Genomic DNA, 27,682 nt, shown 5'->3' on the forward strand with positions numbered 1-27,682 from the left:
ATTAGGGTATTAAGCTAGTGAGGGATTGGCTGGATACTAGGGCTTATCGCAATTAATTCAGTGTCGTGTCAGCTTGTTGGCGTTCCTAAATATTATGCTGTTGCAGACTTTATCAAAAATGTTTATCATTTTAAATTATTACTGCTTTTACTATAAGTATTTGTATGTTTTTGTTGTTGTTTGTTTGTTTGTTTTTGTTTTTTTACCTTATCATCACTTACTGTTATTGGGATTTCCTCCACACTAGACATGCTTAAATGGAAACCCACAAAACATTGGCTGTGTGGAAAGAATTGAAACACCAGCAGATCAGACTGAAACATTATTTCTCAGCAAACAGGAGATTCTTGTTTTTAATACTTTCTCGTAAAATGTCAATATGTTGTGGTTGAGCCTTTATTGCTTGCCAGTAAAATTTATTTAAAGTCGTGAAGTAGATTTAGGAACTCACCTAAACAAAGTGAAACAATTCTTCTGAAGCAAACATCTGAGTGTCAGGTTGTCTTTGGAGACAAGTTATTCTAAAGTTTCCCTTCATCTAAATCACGTGACCCCATAAAATACAACAGAGCAGTAAAATGAAAACCTAATCAAACCTCAGTAGTTTGTTTTTGCATAAACTGATCACTAGAGGGCAGAGCTAAACTATCACAAACATTTTAAGTAAGGAGGTCTCAGCTGTGGGAGGCTCAAAGTTCTCACATGCTGCATGTACTTCATGCATGGCGACAACGACCCACATGTCATTAAATGTGAGTCTTTCCAGTTAAAACATTCTTTGTTACAGCTTAATTCTTTGAGTTTTTCCCATATGTTTTATTTAGCCAAGTTTACATTTCCACTGCAAAATCATATCCTTGTTTTGACACCATGGGTAAAGAATGGGAACATTTGGAGACAGGAGAGGATTCCTGATAATCTTTATATGGTTTACATTTTTGAATATAAACAGTTTAATAGGCATATTTTTGTGGCACAGCTGTAAAACTGGCAAATTCCTGTCTTACTGCTTGTGGCTTTCATGTGTAGGGTCTGACATTTTCCGGTTCTATGAACATGTAATCAAGACCAAACTCAGAACTTCTGAAAGCGATTAAGAACCCATCTCTTTGGACTCTCTTTGTAGCCGCAAAGCGTGAACTCTGAGGACGGTGTGTTTAAAAATGAAAGCGCTTAGTTCTCCCACAGATCATCAGGCTCCCAGCGGTGCTTTCACCATCCTCCCATAGCCTCTTCCTCTGACATCCATCTCTATCCTTGTCACTCTTTTCTTCAACTTTCAAATGTTCTTCTACACGGCCGATATGTTTTCCCCCAAACTTCCCTTTTTGACTCTGTTTTTAGTTTTATTTTCTGCTCTTTCTCTCTCTCTCTAGTCTTGGCACATTTTCTGCCTTTCCTCTCTGCTCTTTGATCAGAGGCTGTGCTGATGTGCTGCACCCAGACGGTGTGATGAATCTGGGCCACTCAGCAGAAAACGTGTCTGAATGAAAGAAGACATTCTGTGCAGTCCTTACCTTTTGTTACCTTTGACGAACTGAATATAAATTGGCTGAGTCTGCTCTCTGGGAGTTCATCTATCGAACGCTTCCAGTTGTCTTTTGACAGCATGGGATTGTGTAGGAGTATTAAATTACCATTGCTTTGCCAGAACTCTGTACTGTATGTCTTAGAGTGATCAGACACACTCTGAAGGGACGGGACTATCAACAGTTGAGGTGCAGTGCCTGGTATTGATCCAGTTTAGGTTCCTTGTTTTGCTGGCATGGACTGGGGAAATGCCAGATGCTTAACATTAGGCTGTTTTGGAATCATTGTTCCAAGTTGTACCAAGTTTCTATCTTCGTACCCAATCTGCCAGCTTTAGATGAAAGAAAATTGGCTACAATCATCAGGAGCCATCAAGAAACCAGAAAGACCCATCTGAGTAATCAGTTGGAACATGGTGGAATACCAGCAATACTGTCTATGGTCAGGTTTAACATCAACATGGATGCCAATTCAGGAAAAAAAATATTAAATGCATTTTTAGGTGTCAAGGTGAGGCTTTCAAACATCAGAATACTGTGCTAACTTTGTAGCATAGTGGTGGGTTTGTTTTTCTCATGCAGAGGTTATCTGTCACTGCACTGATATTGGTGTTCTCCAAAAAAACTGATGGTACATTAAGTTGTAAATGGAACAACTTCCTTCTTTTTGAACTTCCAGTAAAATTAACAGTAAGATGGCCAAAACATATTGGTTGTTTCAAACAGCCAATATGTTGTACCTCTTGGCCATGTCTGCCTCAAAAATTGTCAAAGAACACCCTGCTAAAATAATTGGAAAAAAAAAACTTTTAAAAAATGGATGGATAGTTGGATTTAGTACGTTGTTACATGTGACTCTCTAATTTGAATACCATGTAGACAGAAAACCAGCTAAAGACTGCATGATAAGTGTGTGGATATACACATTTCCCCCCTATGTACTTGATTCCAAAATGTAAAGATTGAAGTGCTGCACCAAATCCAGTTCATGAATTATTCATCAAACTGAATAAGGGAATGGTAACACCATAACCAAGTGCAGGGAGGAAATATTTTTGCTTCACATATGAGCAGAGAGTCTGATCTATAGACACAGAAGCACTGATGTTGGCATGGCACATGGTGACGAACTGAGGGGAGTGTCTGACATGTCGTACCCTAATCAGCTCCCCTGGGATACAACACGTCTGCCTTTCTGCTTAGCAGCCTCTGTGTCTGCCATGATTCTGAACAAATCAGTTCAGATTTGCTGCTGATTTGTATTCACTGGTGATGTGGTGTTGTTTTATTTTTTGTTAAACGCAAGGGTTCATGGTGTGATGCTGTAATCCAAGGCTCTGTCCTTCTGTCATTTTCTGTTCATGACAACAACCCAAAATTATGAATAAGGATATAAAAAAAGGCACTTTTTTTTTTGCTTCTACTTTCCTAAAATATGAGTATGACGAGTCTCTTCACTATGGTACATTCAGAGGAATGTAAACCCAACATGGATGACAGTTGTGATTAAAGTGACTCACATAAGAACGTGTTGTCAGCTTTCATTATAGTGGCCAAATAGTTATTTTTCTTGACTGATGGAAAAAAAATATGAAAGATTCTATCTAATATAGAAATAATTAAATGGCTATCAGTGGAATTTGTAGAAATTCACTGAAATTTTTGTAATTAGCCTTTTAAAAATGTAATTTTTTTACTGCTTTTTCAAGGGGTCAGTCGTCCTGACCTTTAGCTTTTCAAACAAACCCTCCTCTCTCAATGCGCTGAAGGGGAGATGGAAACACATTGGCCAAATATGTTCTGACACAACCAACATTTACCTCACATGGCTGATCTAAAGTGCTTTGTTTGGATGCAACCAGCAGGTGACCTGGAACTGGTGCTGACTGTGAACACCCAGTAGAACATGCTTTGGGCCATCCATATTGCCCATGGGATACTTTTTGATAAATTCATGCTTGCTTCGCCCTGATGTGTTGACAGCTTTCTCTTGAGGAAAGTCTGACTAACACAGTATCTGCCCTATTTTTGGAGCAACAGCAGAAAACACTGGCAATAAGACAGAAAAAGGACACATCAAATTCAATTGGACGGTGAAGTGAGGCTGTCCAGTTGTAAGAGCTTTAAATCGTCACTGTAAACCTGAGAGAAGCTAAGTGAGGTTAGCCTCATCCTTATTGGATTAAAACTGTGAAAACATGACCATGTTCAAATGTTTACATATGTCTGTGCAGGTGTTTTGTGGTTGTGTTATGTGGGCGTGTATGTCGGTGTGTGTATGTGTGTGTGTCTGGAAGCATATTGAAAACTCGTCACAGTGCATCTGCCTGTGTGTATTTCTCCGTGTCGTGACGTATGCATGTTTAGACGATGAGACGCTCCAGTAACTGGGGCAGAACTGATTGTTGTTGATGGCTGTAGGCGAGCACAGACCTACATTCTGCTGCCACACAGGGGAGGAGGGGAACACCAGGAAGAAAATTTGGGGTTTCTGCTGAGCCCCCTCTTATTTCCTCTTATGACAGCCTCCCGCTGTGACTCACTTCAGCTCCGTGTGTTTCTGCTTCGTACTCTCATCTCCACTCCTCCCACGTCCCTTTCTTTTGTCTGGTGAGACGGTTAGCAGGATTTTGGGGTCTTACTCAGCACAGACAGAAGAACTGCTCACTGGAAATGACAGGGACAGGAGACAGAAGGAGAGGGTCGAGAAGTCAGGTCGAATTTGACCAAGACAGAAGATTAGCAATCACCTCGTCAGTCAAGCAGAGCTCCAGAATTCTTTTGGTTTAGTGATGACAACTTACTTTTTTGTGTTGAATGAACTTAAAAACGTGTCAGATTAACTTGAAAGTTACAATTTTTTTTAAACTTGAATGGAACTTTTTACCTTGACTTTACTTGAAACAATTAAGTTCAATACTGCATATATCTGACTTCATGATTCAAGCTTCACCAGGGACAGACCCTGTACTAACCAGGATGCTGTGGTGGTGCAGGGGTTGAGCACAACCCACATAAGGAGACCTCAGTCCTTGACGTAGCCGCCGCAGGTTCACTTCCAGCCTGATGATCTGTGCTGCATGTCTTCCCTCTCTGTCATTACCCAGTTTCCTTTCTAACTACTCTCAAATAAAGGCTCTTTGAGCCAAAAGAAGATCCTTTATTAGCTTACATCTTTATTTGAAGTAAACTGAATGTTTTATTTCAAGTTAAACTGGTAAACTTAATTGAATTACTAGATACCAATTGAAGCAGTTCAATTAAGTTGGTTCTACTCTTTTCATTTTCAGTGCAGTTTAGGTCAGTGCAAGACTTCTGACCTAAACCTGACATAACTAAAACCTTCAGGAGGAATCAGAACAGAGACTGTGAGGCAGACCTTCAATGTCTGACTTCACAAATATTCTTCTGGAAGAATCATAAAACATTCCCATAATCACTTTCTGAAACCTTGTGGAAAACACTCCCAGAAGGACTGAAGCTGTGTCAACTGAAAAGGATTGGCCGATATCATGTTAGACTTTATGTGAAGTACATCAAGTTCAAAAGTGTGTGAAACCAGACGAGCAAATGCCTTCAGCAGCAAAGTGCAGGTTTGATGCAGGACAATGTTTGGCTAAACCAGGAGATTTATATGTTGCCTGTGTGTTGCTCTGTTTGAACTGAGTTTCTTAATGCCTACTAAAGACCTTTATGTAGAGTCTAATTTGTTTTGCCTTTCATGGCTCTGTTCCAGCGTTTGCACATATGGGTCCCAAATTCACATGTTGGCTAAACAGTGACAAAAGAATGTTCAGTTGATGGAGGGCTGATGCAACTGTGTGTAGACAGGATGGAGATGGATGGTCGTTTGTTTTGACCTCAAAACGGAGCAGCCGAAAGAAGAAGACCATGAAACGCCACCAGACGGAAAAAAAAACAGTGTCAAGATTATAGGACACGCTAGAAACTTAATAAATCGTTCAGCTTGTTTAAAAGGTCATGTTATGAAACAGCTTATTCATTTCCAAGATGGGCACAAGAGACAGTCCTCCTTCCCAAACTGAGCCTATTGTTTATGCCAGGCTAACCTATAATTTTCAAAAATAATGTAACCTCAAGAGTTGTTGACAACAGCAGCAAGAATGAGATCCTAAGAGTTAAGGCTTTACAATGTAGCCTTACGCTTTCTCTTTCTTCTCCATTCTCAGGTTAAGTATCCTTAACCAGTCAATGGATCATTTTGAGAAATTCCATAAGAAAATCTGTCAGTTTCAAGAAACCTGATAAATTTCAGTATGAACAAGATTAAAACCCACAGAAACACATGGATGTGCTTCCAATAAGGAAGTGGCTCATTTACTGTATGTTTTCTTTAAAAAATAAAGAAGCAATCATTCCTGTTACAACAGGAATTGATGTTGATAAAAAGACACACAATCTGTCAACCATTTTATTAAGTACATCTGTTCAATTGCCTGTCAACATAACCAGCCAGTCAGTTACTTGTAGAAACAGTGTGTGTCAATACAGAGAAGAAAATGGATTTCACTGACTTTGAAAGTGATATGCAAACGTCATAAATGGGAGTAAATTTATTAAAAATGTATTTTTATGACTTTCTTTAAACCAGCCTCTTGCTAATGAAAATCAGTTTCCCTAAAATGATGAGCAGCTGGAGAGAGCATGTAAACCTATAGACTGCTGCGTTCAGAGTCCACGTCTCATTTCTGCTTTTAGTCTGTCAGTTTTACACAAGTTCTGCTGGCTCCTCTCAAAGAGGACTGCTGAGTCGTCCGCTTTCAAGCACAACTGAACTCTAACCTCACCCAGGGAACCACCAAAGTGGATTCCACTTTGCGTGCTTGTGAATATCACTCTGCGCTGAAACGTTCAATTCCAGTTCAAGGAATTATTGTTTGACATCTCTGGAAATCTACTTATGTTTTGTGCTACAATAAAACGCAAAGTGAGATATAAAGTTGAAATAATTTTCTGAGAAAATGATAAATAAGACAAACCTTCAAGTCCAGTGAGTTTAAGCAGCTAAATATCTCAGAAAGAAGGTCGGTTGGTCCTGTTATGAGAGTGTAGGTGGTTATAAGTATTTGTTGATGCAGACAACCAGCCAGAGTGGCTGAATGGATCTATGTAGTTTTTATGGTGCTCTCCAGAAATAACACACTGCAAAAACACAAATATGTGTTTTTAGTCATTTCAAATGAGACAAAACTAACTAACAAGTGACATTTCACTAAGAAGCACGGGCTTTTTTAATCAATAATTCCCTGATATTGATGAAGAAGTATCAGTTCCACCAGCAGATCATTTCACTTTGAACTTTTACTTTTTTGTTAATGTTAAGCAAATGTTTATTTTAAACCAGCTTCTTTCTTGATGAAAAGTTAGTTTTGTTTTATTTCAAGCATACAGGAAGTAAAAATGAACCAGAAAAAGGTTTTTGGTGTGAGCACAAACAGAGTGCTAAGTGAGACTCTTCTCCAGATCAAAATCAGCTCTACTATTAGGAACGCAGAAAAAAAACCCTGATCAGATTGATTTGAACCTGTCTGGAATCGGTCACCTGACCGTACACAGCTGTTAATACACCCACTGATCTTATGACTCTTTGAAGTGTGTTTACTTTCCACAGTGCTAAAAGTCATTTACACGGAAGGACTCGCGGGAGATAAAGAGCTTCAGCTTGACTCCTTGAGGTCCAGCAAAGTCTAAGTAAGACCGATCCGTTCTGCAGGACAAACAAATACAGGCAGGTTTTGAAGAAACTGATGATGGAAAGGTTAGAAAACAAAGTTAAGGAAATACTTTATTGCATCATGCACGCACAGATGTAGCTATGTTCTGACCTTTTATTTATCTCACAGGATGGGGGACATTTAGCATTAGCTGAGAGTGTAGAATGTGTGTCATTCCAGGAATGACACACATTCCTGGTCCTGTTATGAGGGTGTATGTTGATATCAACATAAGGAAGCTTGTCATTTTTATTAATTTTGGACAAGCCGACTGAAGTCTGAGTCTTCCAAGACAAATATCAGAGATCTGCTGTTCCAGTTGAACTCACAAGGCTGGAATTTCTTTGCAGAAGACTTCATGTTTTCAGTGATTTTTCTTCTTCTTCTTTTTTTTTTTTAAGAAACTGAAACTGTTTTCAGAAAAGGGTTACATCCAGACGCCGCATTCTGAAATTATCATGAGCTTATCATGTGACGACAAAATCTCTTTTCCTGAAGCCAAACTAGGAAGCAAGAAAATTCCGCTCAGGCGGTTCAGGCTTCATGTCACCGCAGTGTGACCAACGTTCCAGAAACTTTACATGGGAACAGGTTTACTTCTTATGTTAGGACAGAAAAAATAAAAAGTCCAAAATATAGTTTCTAAGACATTTCTAATAGACAGCCACAACAAAATGATGTTTTATATACAGCTCCGGAAAAAAAGAGGACATCATATTATCTCTGATAATATGACAACAGGTGGAAATTATTTTCATATTTATTTAATTCATTCAGATCTAGGATGTGTTATTTGAGTGTTCCCTTTATTTTTTTGAGCAGTGTATATTGTTCTCTGTGATTGTGTCCTCCTCAGTGACATCATCGTTGAGGGACGAGTTAAGATGTGACACAAGAGCACTTCCGTGATTGATCGATTAATTGATTGATCGATTAGAATAATACAAGCGGCGACTTTCCTGCTGGTTCAAATGCCCTGAATATGTCGACGCCATCGTAAGTTTTAAGTTTAGACGAGAAAATGCCTGAATCAGAAACAGAACCAAGGCCCAGAAAGAAGCCAGGTTGCTGCCACAGAGGAGACACTATCACTCACACCAACCTTATCACCTTGACCTTGGGATGTCTCACCTCACTGATCTCCCGGAAACAAAGGAATTTAAACAATCTGATGAACAATTTTGTGTGATGGTTTATGAATTCAAATCAGAGTGAAACACTGGAAACACTGGACCTCTGCCTACAGCCCGAAAAGGCTTTTCTCCTGGAGATCAGGTGTATGTGTATGGGTGTGTGTGTGTGTGTGTGGTGTGTGTGTGTGTGTGTGTGTGTGTGGGGGGGGGTGTGTTTTTGTGTGTGTGTGTGTGTGTGTGTGTGTGTGTGTGGGTGCGAGCTGGCCACAATCATGTGACAAGTCATCCACGATCGTCCAGACCCCCCCAGCATCCCCCAACTTCCGCCCCCCATTCCTGTTTTTTTTTTTTTCTTTTTTACTCTCTTGCAGTTTCATGGATCGTATTACTCGCTGCTCTCCCCGCTCCGCTGAGCCCACCGCCTCTGCACCAATCACAACCCGCCGTCACACGCGAGCACACACACATCCTCAAATACATAACCACGAAACACGCGCTCACGCACACACACGCACGTAAGCGCCAGCAAGCACGCACACGCACGCTCTGTGACACATCCCTCCAGTTCCCAACTGCGCTGTCTTCACATGCGTCCCCTCCGACTCTCTCTGCGTAACGCCGGCTGCGCCAAGATGAGCGTGGTCTCCTCGGTACCATCCGAACGGTACCAGCCCGCCGCCTGACCGAGCCGGAGCCGCACCGAGGCGCAGAGGGAGAGGGAGGAACACCGCCTCTCCTCTGTTAAAGAAAGAAAGAAAAAAAAAAAAAAAAACAAAAGAAAGGAACAAGCCTAAAGGACACCGCGAGGCGCAACGCGTTTGTTGTTTCGGCATCCTTCCTCACCCCTCCTCCTCCTCCTCCTCTTCCTCCGCTCCTCTCCTCCCCGCAGCCTCCGTTCTTACCGGTCAGTCGGTGTGAAGGTGAAGGAGAAACCCGGGGATCCCGGCGCCGCGTTTTAGTGGAATAACGTCACTTTTTTTTTTTTCCTGTCTTTTTTTTTTTTTTTAAAGGGGGGGGGGAGAGAAGGATATTTTTGTCCCCCCCTTTTTCTTTTTTCCCCCGCTGGGTGTTGGGCGCGCGCAGCTGCTGTGCGCCCGATCAGATTCCCCCCCGATGGTGGATTTGGCAAACATGGAGACAGTGGAGAAGGAATGCGGGGCCCTCGGGGGTCTATTCCAGGCGATAGTGAACGACATGAAGGTAAATATACACGCCGCTTTTATTTTAGACCTTTGTCACTGGATCCGCGCTCCGGATGATGCGCCTGGTGGAAAACATCCCCATCTGAATGCAGCCGACGTCTTACACTGTCACACGCACGAATATATATAGCCTATATATATATATAGGCTATATATATACTGTTTGATATCATGACGGATTGGTTTTACCAAAGTGATGCGGTGCTGCTGCTGGTGTAACCCCGCACCAACCCCCCTCCCCATCCCACACACACACACACACACACACACACACACACACACACACACACACACACACACACACACACACACCCACACACACACACACTCTGCCTGAGAACTGCCTAAGCATGTAAATGCAAACGCAAACATTTTCACACGTTATCTTTAAAACACCTCCATTCTGCCCGGAAACCCCAGATAAATGTATATACCTATATATATATATATATATATATATATATATATATATATATATATATATATATATATATATATATATATATATATATATATATATATATATATATGTATTCATAGGCCCAGTGTCTGACATCTTGTGATGATGTCTTACATTTTCTTGGTGGGGCCCACATGCGTCCAGCCACTGGCTCTCCTTAGGAGCCTATTAGTCCATTTACCTCAGAGGCTCTGAGGATCAGATTCCTCCTCTGCATGGCGCACACGTGTTAACCATACATGCACATCACCTCCGGACATCAGCATTAGGAGAGGAGAGGTGCAGACAGGGACTGTGTGCGTGTCTCTGTGTGTGTGTGCGTGTCTGTGTGTGTGTGTGTGTTTGTGTGTGTGTGTGCGTGTCTGTGTGTGTGTGTGTGTGTGTGTGTGTGTGTGTGTGTGTGTGTGTGTGTGTGTGTGTGCGGGTGTGGGTGTCGTCTCAGTGAGAGTGCAGCGTCACTGGTTTCCCTGCAGGGACGCACAGAAGGCATGAGGGAGCGCAGCCGCCAGACGTGATCCCAGTCTGCTGCTTCTCCTGTTGTCTGTGTGTGAGTCTCTATGTGCAGCAGGCCACTGGGTTCAGCACTCACCCCAGGAAAATTCATACACACATTAACTATCAACACTGGTAGCTAATTGTTGCATGCAGTTTAATGATACAAATCACACGTTTCTACGTGAATGGTGTCGTAGAGAAGAATATTTCTAAAGTGAGGTTTTGCAAAAGTGTTGTGTCTGAATTTGTGGGGCCATGATTTCTCTTCCATTCGGTACATTACAAAAAAGAAGTAGTAAATAGTTCTTATCGTCACTTTATTGTTATGGCAATACGACCACAAAATGTCGCAATAAAACTTTAAGTCCGTATCTTCCAGCTGCCTTTTAAGTAGTCTAGTCAAGCTTTTCTCTATAAACCTCCAAAGCCTCCAAAAAACAACAAACCCACTAAACTTGCTCCTTGTGGAGGGAGGTTGTGGTGGGGGAGGTGGTATTCACAAATAGAATCAATAATTTATGAATACCAAACAAGATTTGAAACGAATCTATTCAGTCTGTAGATCAAAGTTATTCAGAGTTCTTAAAAACATTGAAGTATTGTATTTAGTAATAGAAATCTGAGACTGAGACAGTCAACTCTTCTTACAGGACCTGCAAACAGAAGAAACCTCACAAGGCCTGTTTCCATTAATGGTTTTATGCACATTTTGAAATATCACATATTTGATAAAAAAAAAACAAAAAACTCAGCAAAACTCCACTTAACCTTCTCAGTTTTGCTAAAGCGTTTTTGCGTTTCTTTAGGTTGGCTTATGGCGATACAGACTTGATGCGCTAAAATGGAGATGGAAACCCATTTCCAGAATGGAAGCTAAGTTTGAGCAATGGACAAACGAATAAACTCATTTTTCAATAGAAAGTTTTGGTGCTATGATGCCTTGGAGTTTTTGGTTGCATTGGAACTTGTGACCAAAAAATCTTGCAAAACTGCAATGGATAAACTTTTTCATGTCCTTGTGGATGTTGCCACTGGCACAAACCATGAAGAAGACTATGACAGGAAGTAGTTGGAGGATCATAGTGTGGAAATTATTTTAATAACATAACTTGAATAAACTTATTCACCTGTGATTTTATATGCATTTCTTATTTAATGGAAACACCGGAATATTGAAATTGTGTGTGTGTGTGTATGTGTGTGTGTGTGGGGTGTGTGTGTGCGTGTGTGGGTGTGTGTGTGTGGGTGGGGGAGTGTGTGTGTGTGGGGGGGTGCGTGTGGGTGTGTGTGTGTGTGGGTGTGTGGGTGTGTGTGTGCGTGTGTGTGTGTGTCTGTGTGTTGGGCAGGGGAGAGGTTGCTTCTTCAGAATATTCACAAGAATATCCTGAAGAAGGATATTGTGTCTTACACCACAATATCCTTGGTGTCTTACACCATTTGATTATATAGCAGCTTTCTGTTGAGTATTGAATGTAAAGTATGTAAAGTGACTGAAATAGAATCATTTTATGGAGTATCTCTTGGCTCAGTGACAGAGCAGGTGTACCATATGCAGAGGCTGGTGTTCTCAACACAGTTTGATTGGAGGTATTTACTGCATCTCTCACCCTTCTCTCTCCTATTGCTCCTTTCCTGCTGCTAGTGAATCAAGGTTAATTGTGCAACTTAGACATTTAGAAAACAGCAGTAGTTACTTTAACTTTTTATGTCCTTAAGGATTTTTCTGAATACCTTAGAGATCCAGACAGTTTTTTTTATTGGGCTTTCTATAGTGTAGTGAGATCTCTGCACTGATGCAGCATCAGTATTTGTACCTTGATGTACATAATTTTATTAAAACAAAACCATTTATTTTTATAAATGTTTCTTAATAATGAGAAAACATAAAACAGATGATTTTGCACTAAGTTGCTATAACAACGCAGGTCCAACATGTACAGTACTGGGAATGTATTATAGAATAGTGTTATATAGTCTAATGTAATATAGTACAAAATAGTATAGTATAAAATAGTAGAGGTGTAACATAGCAGTTTAATGTAACACAGCACAATGCAGAAACGAATAGTATATTTTAGTACGGTATACGGTTATGTATTGGTGTAATATAGCATAGCATAATATAATGTTGTACATTATTGTGTAATGTAAAATGGCATAGTGTATAGTATGGCATAGAATAGTGTAGCAATAGTGTGGTGTAGTATAGTATCAACATTATTACATGGTCTTTGTTCAAAGCCTTTCACTTGAACAGTTTTTCTCTGTTTCTCCGTTTCTCAGTTTTTGTTTCATCTATTATTCATGTGAGCTTTAATAGCCTCCCTGTTTATGTTCTGCTGCTCAGACTCAAAGATGTGGGTCAGTTGTCTTTGGGCTAAATAAGAAACTACTGCCCTAATTTGGAATGGCTGAATTCCTCGGGTCTCAGGAAGGGAACAGCATCGGTGAGCGTCTGAGAATCGTTGAGTCATCAGCCTTCCTCAGTCTTCTTGCCTCAGCTGGAAACAATGTGCATATAATCAGTGATTACAGCTCACCACAGAAGAAAGGATTCAGCCAATGCAATAAAGGACCCTAAAATCTCTTTACTGGTTTTCTGAACAAAGGGCAGGTCGAACTAATGAAACTTAAACAAAAACTTAAACAAAAACTGCAGGTGTGTCTGGTGAATTTATTTTGGTTAAAACATGTTTGTTCTTCATTCGGTGAAGTTACTCATGGTGGGTAAAGAACCCAGACATTTTACTCAAGCAAGAGTAGAAATTTCATAATAAAATTACTGAAGTAAAAGTAAAATGTACAGTGTGGTAAAAATACTTATTATAATAACTATTTACCTTTTTTTTTTGCTGAAATAAATGTAACTAGTTACTACACAACTCTGTGAACAGTGTAGAATTACATTTTGACAAACAAAAGTCTGGAAATGTAGAACAATCAGTCAAAAATGGATGTGTAAATGACCAAGGCTACATGAAGATTCTTGTTTGGAATAAGCAACTTCATATTGTGTGCTTCCTGCTGTCAGCAGAGTAGATTTATGATGATTAGAATGCACTTTTTCTTCCTCTTCCTCCTTATCTTCCTCTTTCTCTCCCTACTCCTCCCTTCCTCTTCCTTGCCTCAGCAGGATCTCCACCTAACTCTGCTGCATGCGTCTTGCATGACCTGCTTTGTGAAACTAAAGCAGATAGTCAATGTTCACAGTCTCTGGCATCGACTAGCATTTTATTTTATTTTGGGGAGCATATTTTTAGGTATTTGTGGTTGCTGTGCATCTCTTCTACATCATGTCTCAGTCTTCTAGTATTACACCCACGTCACAGGGGTTATAAGGTGAAGAGTCAATAACATGTAGTCCCATGACCCTGTGCCGCACTGCAGGACTGAAGATGCTCTGTGAAAGCGTGGCATTAGTCCCATCACTGGTGTGTTTTTGGTCTGTGTGTGGTCCAGGGTAATTCCCACCAAGTAGCCGGCTTTAAGGTTTCACTGGGTGTCAACAGATGTGTTCATGTTGCTCCTGTTTGTCCATCCAGCAGTTGGTACTCAGGACAGCCGAGATCAGCAGCCTGAATGGATCAGAGCACAAAAATTAGACTTTAGTGATGTGACAAGTCAAGGTTTGTAATAAGGAACAAACCTGACTATATATGAGAATGCATATGGGTTTAATTCACAATAAGTGAAATGTATTGAGTTGCCTATCACTGAATTCTTGTGTTTCAGTCCTAATTGGGAAGCCATTTTTTTTAAATTGCTGATTCTACCCGACCGCTAATGTTTGGCCGAGACGTGAAGCACGAGTGCGCCAACTAGATTGCGAAGGAAGCAATGCTACGAAGCTTTGCCAGCAATAAAAGACCTTAAACACTCCTCTTGCTTCAACTTTGATTGCTCCGTTTTTGGAAGCGTGAGCAACATGGGCTGAATGGCTTCCTTCACTTCCTCTGCTGCTATTGCCAAGCTCCAACCACAGGATGACATGGGCTGGTGACGCAGCGTATGAACGTGACAATGTCAGACTTTCTGTCCAATCTTATGTGATCTTAACTAAAACAATGGCGGGTTACATGCCTATGTGTTCAATCACTAAGACATTAATAACTTTGTACCTTTTGAGCCTGACTGAAGCTGTAAATGCTCCCATTGAAAAATGCACCATTTCAAACCCTTCCCCTCACCTCCCAAATGCCAGCGGGACAACACAACAGAGTCATAGGACATGCGAAGGAGCATTTCCCTCGTTAGAGCTCGTTAAAATCTCAGAGGTCGCTAGGGCCCCGAGGCTCGTTAGAGCCCACAGAGATGAATGGGGAGGACTGGTTTGGAGGCATGGAGGCTGCTTGGGAGTGGGCCAATGCAGCCTCAGTCAGTGAGCCCTTTGTCGGGCCTGTCAAAGCGTTCTCATCAGGCTCAGCTGTTCACTGTAAAACACACTGATCATTATGAACAGGCTGACAGAGAATAACGGTGAGCGCTGCAATTCAATATTCTTATGTTCATCCCAGAAATAGACTTTGTCTCTTCATGCTCTAGATATCAGATGTAAAATGCCCACGTGGTTCACAGACAGTGCCGTGTTGCCAGGTGGTTTATTAAAATGGACTTCAGTGGCAGCATCTTGTCCAAACTCTGCTTTTCAGGAGCCTTCTTACGAAACAAAGACTGCACAATAAACATCAAAAGTCAATCAGAATGTGGTCAGTGTTTGTATGACGCTTTACAATAATCTGAGTTCCACAGAGGTTTCTAGTCTGCATTGAACATCCTCTGGAAGGCTGTAGTGGTTTATTATTGTGGTCACAGCGTATTGGGGTCCAGACGGTTCTGGTGGCCGAGGGCAGCGGCATCATCAGCCAGAGACTCACACAACTGCGTGGCTTTCTGGAACCTGAACTTGCAGTTATCTTTTAAGTCAAGGTCAAATTTATTCACATAACACATATGCATAGACCAACCTACTAAAATAATGAAATATCACAATGTGCATAAACTATTAAGAACAAATCAAGGCATAACTCTAAAGCTGTTTATTTCATTGTCAAATCTAGTCAGGTAATGTTTGATTTGGTTGTAGTCAAGTTGGGTGCGTCTCCATCTGCAGTGTTCCTCACTATGTGGGCCTGAATATGGGCAGGAATGTGGGTGTGACATGGCCTGCTGATGAGATGATGTAATGTTGATGATGAAGTGCTCTTTCTAGAAAATCTCCCAGTATATTTGTTTGTTCTGGGTTGCCCCGTTCAGTCGACCATGTATGTGTTCTTCCATGTCAATTAAAAAAAAAAGGTTTGAAAGGTTTGACCATGGAGTTAACAACTCAGTGAATTGAAAATGGTGCTTGAGTTGTTGTTAGTTTACAAGCACCATCTTCACTCATCTGGTGATGTAAATCCATGGCGGGGCAATGTCATTGTCATGGCAGTTATGTGTGATGAGAAAATTTATATTTTCTGGAGTTGTTCTCCAGCTATCATATGAGCAATGACTGCCAGTTGCCTTAGCCTATATTCTAAGACCAGCAGCCCTTTTACTGTGGAACGCTGGTAGTTAATGCTATTATAGAGATGGAGCACATCGATGGTTTCCTGTGGACAGCAGTATGTACTACATGACATTCATCTGTTCTGTTGTCCCGCAGCTTCCAGATGTTTCATCGATATGGCGACACCCAGATGGTTTCCTCTTTCATCTCATTGCCCTGTTTAGGTTGGAATTAACGGCTCTGCTTCATCAATTATGCAACGAGGGGAGCCTCTCTCTTATTTTCTCATCTCTGCTTTGTGCTGATTTGTTTAGTTTTTTTTTTCTTTTGTAATAAATCTCCAGCCTCTGAGGTTGAGGAAGGGCTTTACTAAAGTGGAGGAAATTATGAAAAAAAGTAATACAGTGAACTAATTTCCAGTGTTTACAGTCAATGCCAAACACAATCTTTATACTTACTGTCAACCTTGGTGAAGTGTTGTAAAAAAAAAAAAAAAAAAAAAAAATTGTTGCGGTAGCATAATGTACTAAACAAATCTATACCAAACAAAAACTAAGCAAATCATGTTTTTTCAGATTTTTATTTTGATGTGAGATTAACTGCAATATAATTTAAATTGATTTAAAAGTTTTTAATAATGGTGGTGGTACCCAAATATGTCAAAATGTGCATATTAGCTTAATTTAATGTTTTGTGTGGTTTTCACACAAAACACCAAATGTGTTCTGTGTGAAAAAAACAAAAAAAAATATTCAGCAGGTTATTTATTTATTTTTTTTGTCATTTCAAAATGCCAAGCTACAGTACAAAACGCTTATGATTTTTAAAGAATAATAATAGAAACGTACACTTTATTGTAAATTAATTTAACAGCTGGTATACAGATGAAAACGAGTATTTTATTACATAGTAATCATTGAATGATTGGGTTCCCATGTTTGGAGGAAGAGAAATTGTGTTTTATTTTTCACATTATCAAAAACAATAGAATGGAAAGCGTTGGCGGGACAGTCGTCCCGCGGATGGATTGATGGTCTCTAATCAGTGTGCAAATGCTGTAATGGTTTATGAGAATTAAACAGAAGTACATAAACAATTGAATCATGAGAAAAAGAAAAATATCAGACTATCATCTAAATGAAAGGAGGCCTGCAAGGAAATCTAAGGTGGTGTGATGGGAGAACAGTAACAAAACGGTACATCTGTGAGACCAGTGGGGAAAATAGGGACACATCCATGGAGAACTTTCATAAAAATATGTTTCATCCTTTTTGAGAATGGTCCCCAGTAGTTCCATTGTGCATATGAAGCACTTTGAAATTAGCCTCTTTGTTGAATTCTTGCAAATCTCTTTTAATGTATAAATTGGTTTGGTTATTTGACCAAAAAAAGAGCTAATCCCTACTTCCCTCTCGGCCCGTCTCCACCTTTCCCCACTCTGCCTCTGCCTCTGTCTCTCTTGCTGGATTTCCTCTGTTTTTCTGTCTTGCTGTGGGGGAAACAAAGGGAACAAAAGAATGAGAGGAGACAGTAAGCTCTCCATCCACTGTAGTGAGTGGTGGAGTGGGGCTCTCAATGGAAAGCTGGCCAGACTGGGCGGACTGATGCTATGAGAACTAGGCCACAGCACCGTTGACAGCACACAAGGCTAAAGTCATGGTGGGGATAAAGTGAAGGATTTTTGCATTGGACAATGCAGAGGGAGGAGAGCTGGGTAGAAGAAAAACTCAGTTTACCTACTAGTAACATGCATTAGAAGAGGGCCAGTTTTAATAACACTGGTCAACAGACAAAAAATTGTCTGTGGTTTTTCAACTGTGTTAGGGTCATTCTGATGAGCTGAATCCAAAAATCACATTGGTTTTGCTCAATCAGGTCAACTTAATGAACTATGGAGCAACATGAGCATCAAAATGCATGACTTGTTCTCACATCTGAATCAGTTTCCTGAGGAGATGTTCAATTTACATGTACTTACCCTTATCAAGGTTTATTATTCAATTTACAGAAATCTTCCAGTTTGTAACATTTAATTAAAACAATTGTCAGAAAACAAATTTTTCTAACAATTGAACGGTAAATATTAATGGAAATGAACTGATAATGTCACGAAAATGTTATCAGGTCAGAAGATCTGATTTCTCTAAATCAAATTAGAATAAAAACCTGACCTGATTGAGAAAAATGGATGTCATTTTAGATTCAGTGATGCAAAATAATCCTAATTCAGTTAAAAAACATCGACAGCGTCTACCTCCAGCTCTGCCTCTGGCCTCTTTATTGTTGCCACTGTCTCTAAAACAAACAGCATTGTTGGTCTCAACCCCATCTTGTACACCTTTCCTTTCATTCAGACATGTAAAGCTACATTTTGTAGTACCTGAAAGGGTCCAGATATGCTAACAATGATCCATTTCCTTAAGTAGATTAGCATACTGGGGTTCAATACAGAGTATTATGTTACTGAATACTGTTCATATTTTCTGTGGAATTATTCCCTGACAATTCAACAAAAATAAATATTGCGACAAAGAAGTAGTATTATAAATTCAGTTTGATCTCGACTGTGGTCAAGTAAATTCTTCTGTTTGGATGCTAAATGGGTCTATGCTACGTCACCTCAAAATTATGCTTGCTATTCAAATGACACCCCAAAGTAAATCCGTCTGGCCCTACTCAAATTGTTGATGCATTTTTCCGGCACATTAGCAGAGCAGTTTGACCCTCTGCACAGACTCCATTGTCCTTGAAGCAGTTTTACCAACTATGTTGAATCTTCTTAGCATGATGAATCCCAAAGCAGAGAGACAAAACTTATTAACATCTGTTTGTTTCCATAGTTTCTTCTTATTTGTGCTATATTTATGTCTTCATTGGCTAAGAAAAGTCACAGGGGGATAAATCTTACAGCATATCCCTGGAGCAATGTTATTACAGTGTGCAAATTAATGCCTGCTATGTTTAGTTCAAACAGCCGTGGAAAGAAGAGACTGAACATTGTCAAAAAATGTTTTGTTTTTGTTTGTTTTTCAAGCCTTTGTGGATAACTACCAGTTATAAAGGAAGAAAAGTCATGATTTGTCCTGTGTCATGGAGTGGCAAATGTTTTATGGTATACCCTGGCTTAGACACCCCAACACCAACACACACATAGCAATGGAGTGGTTACAGAAAACTTAACACTGTTGGCCAGAGTTCTTTATTGAGAAACAAACAGTAATTTGGGAAGAGTTGTTGTGCTGGGGGATTATTGTAGGATAGGTTCTAGCTATCTGTCAAAAAGGGAACATGCTCCAAGTATGGCGCATGTGTGTGTGTTCTCAGGAGGTAATCATCCATGCTGTGCTGAGGGGTTTTTTTGTGACACAGGAAGTGGTGATGTAATAGTTGACAATGCCAGAGCTTTTCACACACTCTGTCTCCCTCTCACTCTCTAACATGCTGATGTTGTTTGCCTCTTGGCTACCATGAGGCTCTAAGTTCCCCAGTTATGTGTGAGAGAGAAAGAGAGCACTGGTTCTGGCTTTGGTTGCAGACTATATATATATATATATATATATATATATATATATATATATATATATATATCAGTAAATCCTACCAATGGCTGGAAAAAGCTGGACTCAAGGACAGCACAGAGGCCCTCATCCTGGCCGCCCAGGAACAGGCCCTAAACACCAGAGCAATAGAGGCCCAGATCTACCACACCAGACAAGACCCAAGGTGTAGGTTGTGCAAGGAGGCCCCTGAGACAGTCCAGCACATCACAGCAGGGTGCAAGATACTGGCAGGGAAAGCGTACATGGAACGACATAACCAAGTGGCAGGCATAGTGTACAGAAACATCTGTGCAGAACTGGAAACCCCGAGATCAAAGTGGGAAACACCCCCAAAGGTGGTGGAGAACGCCAGAGCTAAGATCCTGTGGGACTTCCAGATCCAGACAGACAAAATGGTAATGGCGAACCAACCAGACATTGTCGTAGTGGATAAACATCAGAGGAAAGCCGTTGTGGTTGATGTAGCAATACCAAGTGATTGCAACATCAGGAAAAAGGAGCACGAGAAACTAGAGAAATACCAGGGCCTCAGGGAGGAACTGGAGAGGGCCTGGAAGGTGAAGACCACAGTGGTGCCTGTGGTCATCGGGGCCCTCGGGGCAGTAACCCCCAAACTGGAGCAGTGGCTACAACAGATCCCAGGAACAACATCAGACATCTCAGTCCAGAAATGTGCAGTCCTTGGCACAGCCAAGATACTGCAGGACCCTCAAGCTCCCAGGCCTCTGGTAGAGGACCCGAGCTCAGAGGATAAGAACCACCCGCGGTGGGTGAGAAGGGAATTTTATATATATATGCATATGTGTGTATGTGTGTGAACTTTGCATGTCTGTTAACATGAGTCCCATTACAGGTTGGGACTTGGCCTGTTCTTTTGGAGTTGGGCAGGATTCAGGTTGTGTTTAGGTTGGAAACTGTGATCTGGTAACCCTGGTGATTTGAAGAGAACTTATTCAACTTTTATATCAATACCTCAGAATATTTTTGACTTTTTTTCTGATATTTGGAATCAATGGACTCTTTGCACGTATGGCGCTGATGTCACATCCACATGAGCAAAATGGGGCTTTCTTGCTTCCGCTTTGAGTTACCATGACAGCTAGAAAAGTCGTATTTCAGAAGCAAATAAAGCAATACCATGAACATTGTTGTCTTCCAAATATAATGGGCTTTCAAGTTTTCAGGGATTTTCAAGCGACCCTAAGTTAAATCCTCCTAACACAAGTTGTTCAACTAAGGTGACATTAAGGACCATACATTTTATATGAAAGGGCATGTCTAGTTGTCTCGTCATCCCCACATCTGGGTCTGGGGCATTGAATATTTGGAAATTGAAGGATATCTATCTGAAAAAGGTGTTTGTAAAGTAACCGTCCTGTCCCAGACCCTCATCACATGACCTCCCAGCCAAAACCTGACATAAAGTGGGGGCAGATTTAAGCAAGCTCTTAAAATTGGCTTGATGAACATAGCTTTAAATTGAACTCCTATATCCGGCACATCTCTCCCTCCTTTGTCTAGCGGTCTATACATATAGCTCTCTTTAATTTTTCTTGCTGGCTTCCCCATACAAATCGAAACATTGTTTTCCGGATCGTGGCCATTATCTCGTTTGGGAAAGTTGATGCTAAAAAGGCTACAGATGAAATAACTTCTGTTTTTATCACCAACACCTTGCCATTAAATGATAGTTCTCTATTTTTCCATTGCAACAGTTTTCCTTGAATTTTGGGCAATTTAGTTTTCCAATTCTCAATCTTCATATTTTTCCCTATTTGAACTCCGAGGATTTTTATTGTGTCCTTTTTTCTATTAGACCCCAGTTTTCTCTTATTTCTTTCCAATTGCTATAAAATATTTCACTTTTTTGTGTTTGTTAATCCTCATCCCTGAAGACTTTTCAGTATGGAGGTGTTGTCTGATAATAAGAGTTAGATAATCCATATACATGGTTTGTTTAATGTCTTTACTATAATTCCCAGGAGGAATTATGCCATTCATTGCTTTGTTTTGCCTTATAGCACATGCTAATGTTTCCATGGCCATAAAAATCAATAAAGGGAACAGTGGGCAACCCTGTCTTACTCCCACTTTTATTGTGAAGGGGGGAGTTAAAATTCCATTCACCACCACTACAACATTCATTACATAAGAGCTACATCCAGCTTTTAAACGAGTTTCCAAAATGGAGCTGGCGTAATATTTCTTCTAGAAATCTATAATCAACACTATCAAAGGCTTTCCCTAAATCTATTCCCCAGGTAGACAGAGGAAGCTTTCTAACCTGACTGGAAAGGTAAGTATCTCTAATCAGAGCCAGACTATCCATCATTCTGGGATCCTGCAGGTTTGTTCTTTGTCTATAAAGTTCAAAATAACTGACTGAAACGGAAAAATAAAGCCTTTGATGGTATTTTAATATCAACTCCTCATGAGGTTAGAGGTCTAAAATTTTTCAAGTCAGTTTGAGGACCTTTTTTATATAATAAGGTGATCATATCTTGGTTCATGGCACCAGGCAGTGCACCTTCATTAAAGGCTTCCTTATAAACCTGAAGTAGGGGGACTTTTTGATGGTACCAAACGGTAAAGTAATATTCCTTTGGCAAGCCGTCTAAGCCTGGTGACTTATTATTTTGCATACTCAGCATAGCATTAGTTATCTCATGAATTGTCATTTCTTTATCTGAACTTTCTCTCTGTTTGTGTTAATTTATTAGTCATTTTAGATAAAAAAAAAGAAGAAAATAATCAAACATCTTTTCCTCTTGAATCTTCTGATTACCAAATAGTTTCTTATAAAAGCCACGGATTTCAGAAATGACCTGCTGGTTACCGTTTAATTCAGCTTTAACTAAAGTATTTATCAGTAGTTTAGATTGAAATAGTTTCCTAAAAAAGTACCTTGTACATTTTTCATTTTCTTCCAAGTGTTGTACTCTCCAACACTCCTTTGCTTTTTTCATTCAATACAGCCATCATTTCTTTTTTAAGTTTAACTATTTCATCATTCACCCGAAACCCGGCATGAAGGAGGTTATAATATCTTTCAAGTTTTGCTTGTTTTCTCTTTTGCCACTTTCTTTTCTCCTCTGCTATTCTTCTCCCTTCTCTACGAAAAAACGTCTTCTAAAAGCAGCAACTTTGAACTTCAACAGTCAGCTGCACTAGATCTCTGACACCAGAGCTGCCCTACTTTTAAGATATGGGGTTTGTTTGCTTCCTCGTGGTTTGGAAGCAAAATGTCTGAACTGTGAGTGACAATAAACACACATACTTGAAAATAAGGTAAAAACATTGTCTGTTAGAATGAATTAAATTGTTTAGATACTTAAATAGCACACTTTTATGAGAAAAAGTGCCCTTCATTGCCCTTCTAACATGAACTAAAGTTAATGTTAGCCACAAAGTTTAAGAAAGTAAAACTCACCTTCGTATCTGTGAATGTAAAACAAGGCATACTTCTTAAAATCTTTCTCCAGCTTACTTGTTGGGGCTTTGGGTCGATGTACATCATTAATTATTCCCTTGGTCAAGCCCTGCAAGCACCTAGTGCAAAATGCCATTTTCAATAGACGGGAAGCGACCAAGCCGCTTATCCCCGAACATGTAAAGAGCTCGTACAGTGCATAAATCAAGTTATTGTTTTTGGGATACTGGGAAAACTATCGGGACACATTCTGTTATATGGTTTGCCACATTTTTCAGAACCCATTACCGGCTCCAGATAACAACAGAATGAACTGAGCTTGCAGATTTAAGTCCAAGGGGGAACAGATACACACAGAACTCTCACACGTTACTCGGTCACCATGCGCTGTAGTTGGCTGGAGCTGCTAGAAATATGCAAATGAGGTGCAAAGCTGGAAAGACTCACTCTGTGTTATCTCCCATCCCCACTGCTTAAGCCCCACTGGCTGCTTTAAACACCCTGCAAAGGGAGTGTTGTGGATGAATCTGCATGCGTGCATGTGTGTATGTGGTGGAGATGGTAGAGGGGGGCTGCCTTCCAGTACAGTACCACAGGGACATACGACTGTGATTTCAGACCAAATTAAGCCACATCAAACACACCGGATCAAAGAGTATGCAGCCGTCACTGTCTGTACAAAGAGTCTGACATCCAGACCGGAAACCCCACCCCCAACTCACACATGCATGCTCACGCACGAACGCGCACGCACACACACACACACGCACACATGCATAGATACACCTTTCCTTTCTACTGTCTCCACTCAACCTTCACATTTCCAATCATTCCAGTATTTGACTTGTTTCTGTCTGCAGATCCTCTACATCCCCTACAGACATTTTAACCTCACACTGAAAATAGACACCCCTCTCTTCCAACCCCTCTCCCCTCACACACAATTTGCAAGCACTTAACAAGGTTGCAGGTTAACCTAGGGCAAGTATAATGTAATATGTTCAGGAGCTGCGAGGGAGAGAGGGGGAGGAGATGTGGGTTAAAGAAGTACTGGGAGAGTAGGGGTTGCATCCATTAGAGACACACCTTCAGCTCCAGATTGTGTTAATGATCCGGGAATGTTCTCGTCGAGCCTTTTGATGCCGCTTGATGCCAGTGGCCGTCAAGCACTGTGTGTGTGTGTGTGTGTGTGTGCGTGCGTGCGTGTGTGTGTGTGTGTGCGTGTGTGCATGTGTTCATGGGCATGTGAGAGTGGAGATGCGTGTTGTGTGGTAGATGGATTAAATGGCTGCACCGAAATGAGCGGAGGGGTTGGGGGAGATAAAGGAAGAGGTGAATGAAGGGTGAAAGCTGGGGCTAGATACAGTGTACAGTGTGTGGGTGCGTGTGTTTTTGTGTGAGTCTGCGGTAATGCTTTTGAGGATCTAAAAACAGAATTGAGCAAATGAAGTTGGGAAAAAAAAGGCAGATAAGTAGAGCAAGATGCTACAGAATAGAGTGATTAAAAAATATGTTAGCTATTTCTGACTGAATAGAAACACAGACATGTATATTTGCATTATCTGTTAGGAAGGAAAAGGTCATATTTTAGGAATTAATTTGGAATTACATGTCCAATATCCTGATTTTTTGATGAATGTTCTAATGGTTTTATAATTTTTGATACAAACTACATAACACCAGTGGTCTTACAAAGTAAAAGAATTTCCTGTTTCTTTTAGAAATTGATGTTAGCTTATTGCTGATAATAACTAATTTTTGCTATTTTCTTCTGCAAATTTTAAATAATTGAATGAATCTAACACCTTTACAATTCTCGGCATAAACAGTAATTCTTGACTATTTTTTTGTATGTTCAATGTTTAAAGTGGTGATTGTGAAATATTCTTTTGTTGGATTAGGTCAAAGGATAGCACAAAATATAATTCCTATCTGAAAACTGCAGTGGTCAAGTTTTGTTTCAAATATATTTCAACGCTATAGTGGTACTTTGTGGATGAATCCAGTCAATTAGAAATCGTTTACGTAACACACTTGCTTAGACAGTCCAAAATAAAACCATCCACTATAACTGAACATGTTTTCTTTATTGCTCTAGCTCCCTCTGTATCATAACTGTAGAGAAAATAAAAGTACAGGAACGTTTTAAATAAATGTTTCTCAGTAATAACTCACCTGACTGTGTTTCTTTTGCCAGTGCTCCTATCCTGTGTGGGAGGACTTCAGCGCCAAGGCCACCAAGCTGCATTCCCAGCTCCGGTAAGCTCTGCAGAAACCAAGAGATCCACTCTCTAAATCAGGGGTGGGCAGGAGAACGTGGGCCAGTCTCCTGCAACTTTTAGGTGTCAAATAATGAGGTCATTAGCAGGACTCTGGAGAGCTTGACTGCATTTAGGAGATGATTCAGCTGTTGGAATCAAATGTGTTGGACCAGGGAGTTGCAGGACACTGACCCTTGAGGATCAGGATTGCCCACCCCTGCTCTCAATAAAATAATATATACTCACACACACCTACACACACATTAAACTTCTTCACACTTTGTCAGATTACAACCACAAACTTCAATGTGTTCTGTTTGAATTACAGAACACAGGATTGCAAAGTAGCACATGACTGTAAAGTTAAGAGATGATGCTAACTTTGGAGAAGCTGCAGAAATTTCAGGCTTGGTTGAAAGAGCCTGTCAGCAGTAGGACAGTTCGTTGTGCTCGTAAATCCTGCCTTTGTTACAAAAAAAAAAAAAAATTACCACTCTATTAGTCTGATAATTCCTGTATTGATTTTTGATCTGATATAATTCATGAAAATGTGTTTTTAATCCGCATAGAACCACTGTTCTGGCTGCTGTGGCCTTCCTGGATGCCTTTCAGAAAGTGGCAGACATGGCTACCAACACTAGAGGTAGGTCTGGGAATAGAGAACAATGCAAAAATCTATAATAGTTGGTTTTCTGTCCATTGTTTCCTCCACTTTTGAGCACACTCTAGGAAGCTCAGTGAACTGGTGACAGGGTTTCCAGCAGCCTAGAGGAACACAAGTTTACAAAGTTAGAAAGAAAACTACAGGGCTGGTTAAAGACACTGAGAAATGACAAAGCTGGTCATTCATCGGCTGAGATTCCACATATCTGTAGCTAAAGCACTTCAAATTTGAGAATATGTGAGTCAGTTAAAATGGTTTTGGTGTATTGATGTCTTGTTCCTAAGTCATGGTGTTGTTTTAGCCTGGTGTTGCAAAGAATGAGCAGAGCCAAACAGTGATGTACCCATTCATCTGCCTTCTACATGTAGATTATGGCCTTAAGAGTAAATTGCTGAATGAAGGTTTCTCCATAAGCTAGCTGGACTAAGACTTAAGGCTCTCCCCTACTTCATCTGAAGCCAAACAGTTGACATATTGTTGCTGATTGTTCATATGCACACTTTTACACACTTTTAAGTCACGGCATAGATCACCTTAGAGAAACCCCTATCAATTCACAATTCATCACACTAGCTGGAGTTTCCTCCCTGGATCCTCTGTTTTATGAAACAGTGACAGAGACAGTGCTGGACCTTTCTGCAGACAGCCTCCTCTGTGGACCATGACAGCCTCCTCTGTGGACCATGATGCTCCATTTTCCACCCAGGAGTTATTAAATATTTGACAATCTTTGTAGTTATTGGCTGAAGAATCTTACAAGCATACATAACTGCTCACGGTATATGGCAAACACTACTCAAACTGATGATGAGAGACTTTCATTGGAAAACAAAGTGTCTTCAGTCAAAGACTTCTTCATATTCAATGTAATACAGATCACTACAGGAGATCTTTCCTGCCAACAGCCTGATGGCAATAATTCTTTCTGGAATTGACATGAGTCACAACAACATTTAATTTCCCTTCGGGATAAATAAAATGTTTTTGTACTGAATTTAATTGAAAATCATTCATGTCTCTTGTGGATACATAGACCTGATATTGGACTAACTAAAGCAAAATATCAACATTGCTCTCCGAGCGCATTTCACAAAACACTAACAAATGCCTGACCAACCAGACGACACTTTGCACAGAGCTCTGTGGAAATAGTTTGATCTGAGGCGGGTGCTGAGTTTGGCAGTCTGCTGCCTCTGTGTAAATAAAATGATACATCTACATCAAAGAGAACTGACTTCAACACTTCAGATGAAGTATGAGTGAGCCTTTAGAGATAGATTAAGGACTAGAGCTTCTACTCCCCGGTGTTGAGATGAATCAGATGTAGTTTGAGCACCTGACCAGTTGGCTTTTCTGCTCATGCCCTGATGGTAGGACACCCCGGGGCAGATCCAAAGCTCAGCTGAGGGGCTGAGCCATTATCTGGCAATAATGAAACATGCATTTCTGCATGTTTCAGTGTTAGTTTGTGTGGGACACAGCACTGATGGAGATGAATGCCTGGTGGTTTTATTGCCCGGCTGTTTGCCTGCACCCAGATACAAGTTTTCATTATGTAAGTCTTCTCTACTGAAGATTTACAGAAGACCTGTATGTTGGTGCAAAGACTGAAGGCCCAAAGGGACCTCAAAAAGTACTCTGCTCTTTCCCCTCTTCAATGTTGCATCCCCACAGTGAACACAGAGGTTTTCATCTTCCTCCGTCACTTCTGCCTCCTCTCCT

General features: G+C 40.5%; 1 protein-coding gene across 5 annotated transcripts in view; it reads left to right on the forward strand.

The window, feature by feature from the left end:
• Positions 1–8,935: 8,935 nt before the first annotated feature.
• The window catches only part of mtss1lb (MTSS I-BAR domain containing 2b), a 72,971-nt gene continuing 54,224 nt past the window's right edge, over positions 8,936–27,682 (forward strand). For all 5 annotated transcript variants that reach the window (XM_055060017.1, XM_055060020.1, XM_055060018.1 and 2 more), the window contains exons 1-3: positions 8,936–9,597; positions 25,233–25,294; positions 25,866–25,939. In XM_055060017.1, coding sequence (XP_054915992.1) covers positions 9,511–9,597; positions 25,233–25,294; positions 25,866–25,939 — 223 coding nt within the window. In that variant the 5' untranslated portion in view covers positions 8,936–9,510. The remainder of the gene's footprint in view (positions 9,598–25,232; positions 25,295–25,865; positions 25,940–27,682) is intronic.

The sequence above is a fragment of the Poeciliopsis prolifica genome, unplaced genomic scaffold (genome assembly GCF_027474105.1).
Source record: "Poeciliopsis prolifica strain line A6 unplaced genomic scaffold, Auburn_PproV2 SCAFFOLD057, whole genome shotgun sequence".
NCBI lineage: Eukaryota > Metazoa > Chordata > Actinopteri > Cyprinodontiformes > Poeciliidae > Poeciliopsis > Poeciliopsis prolifica.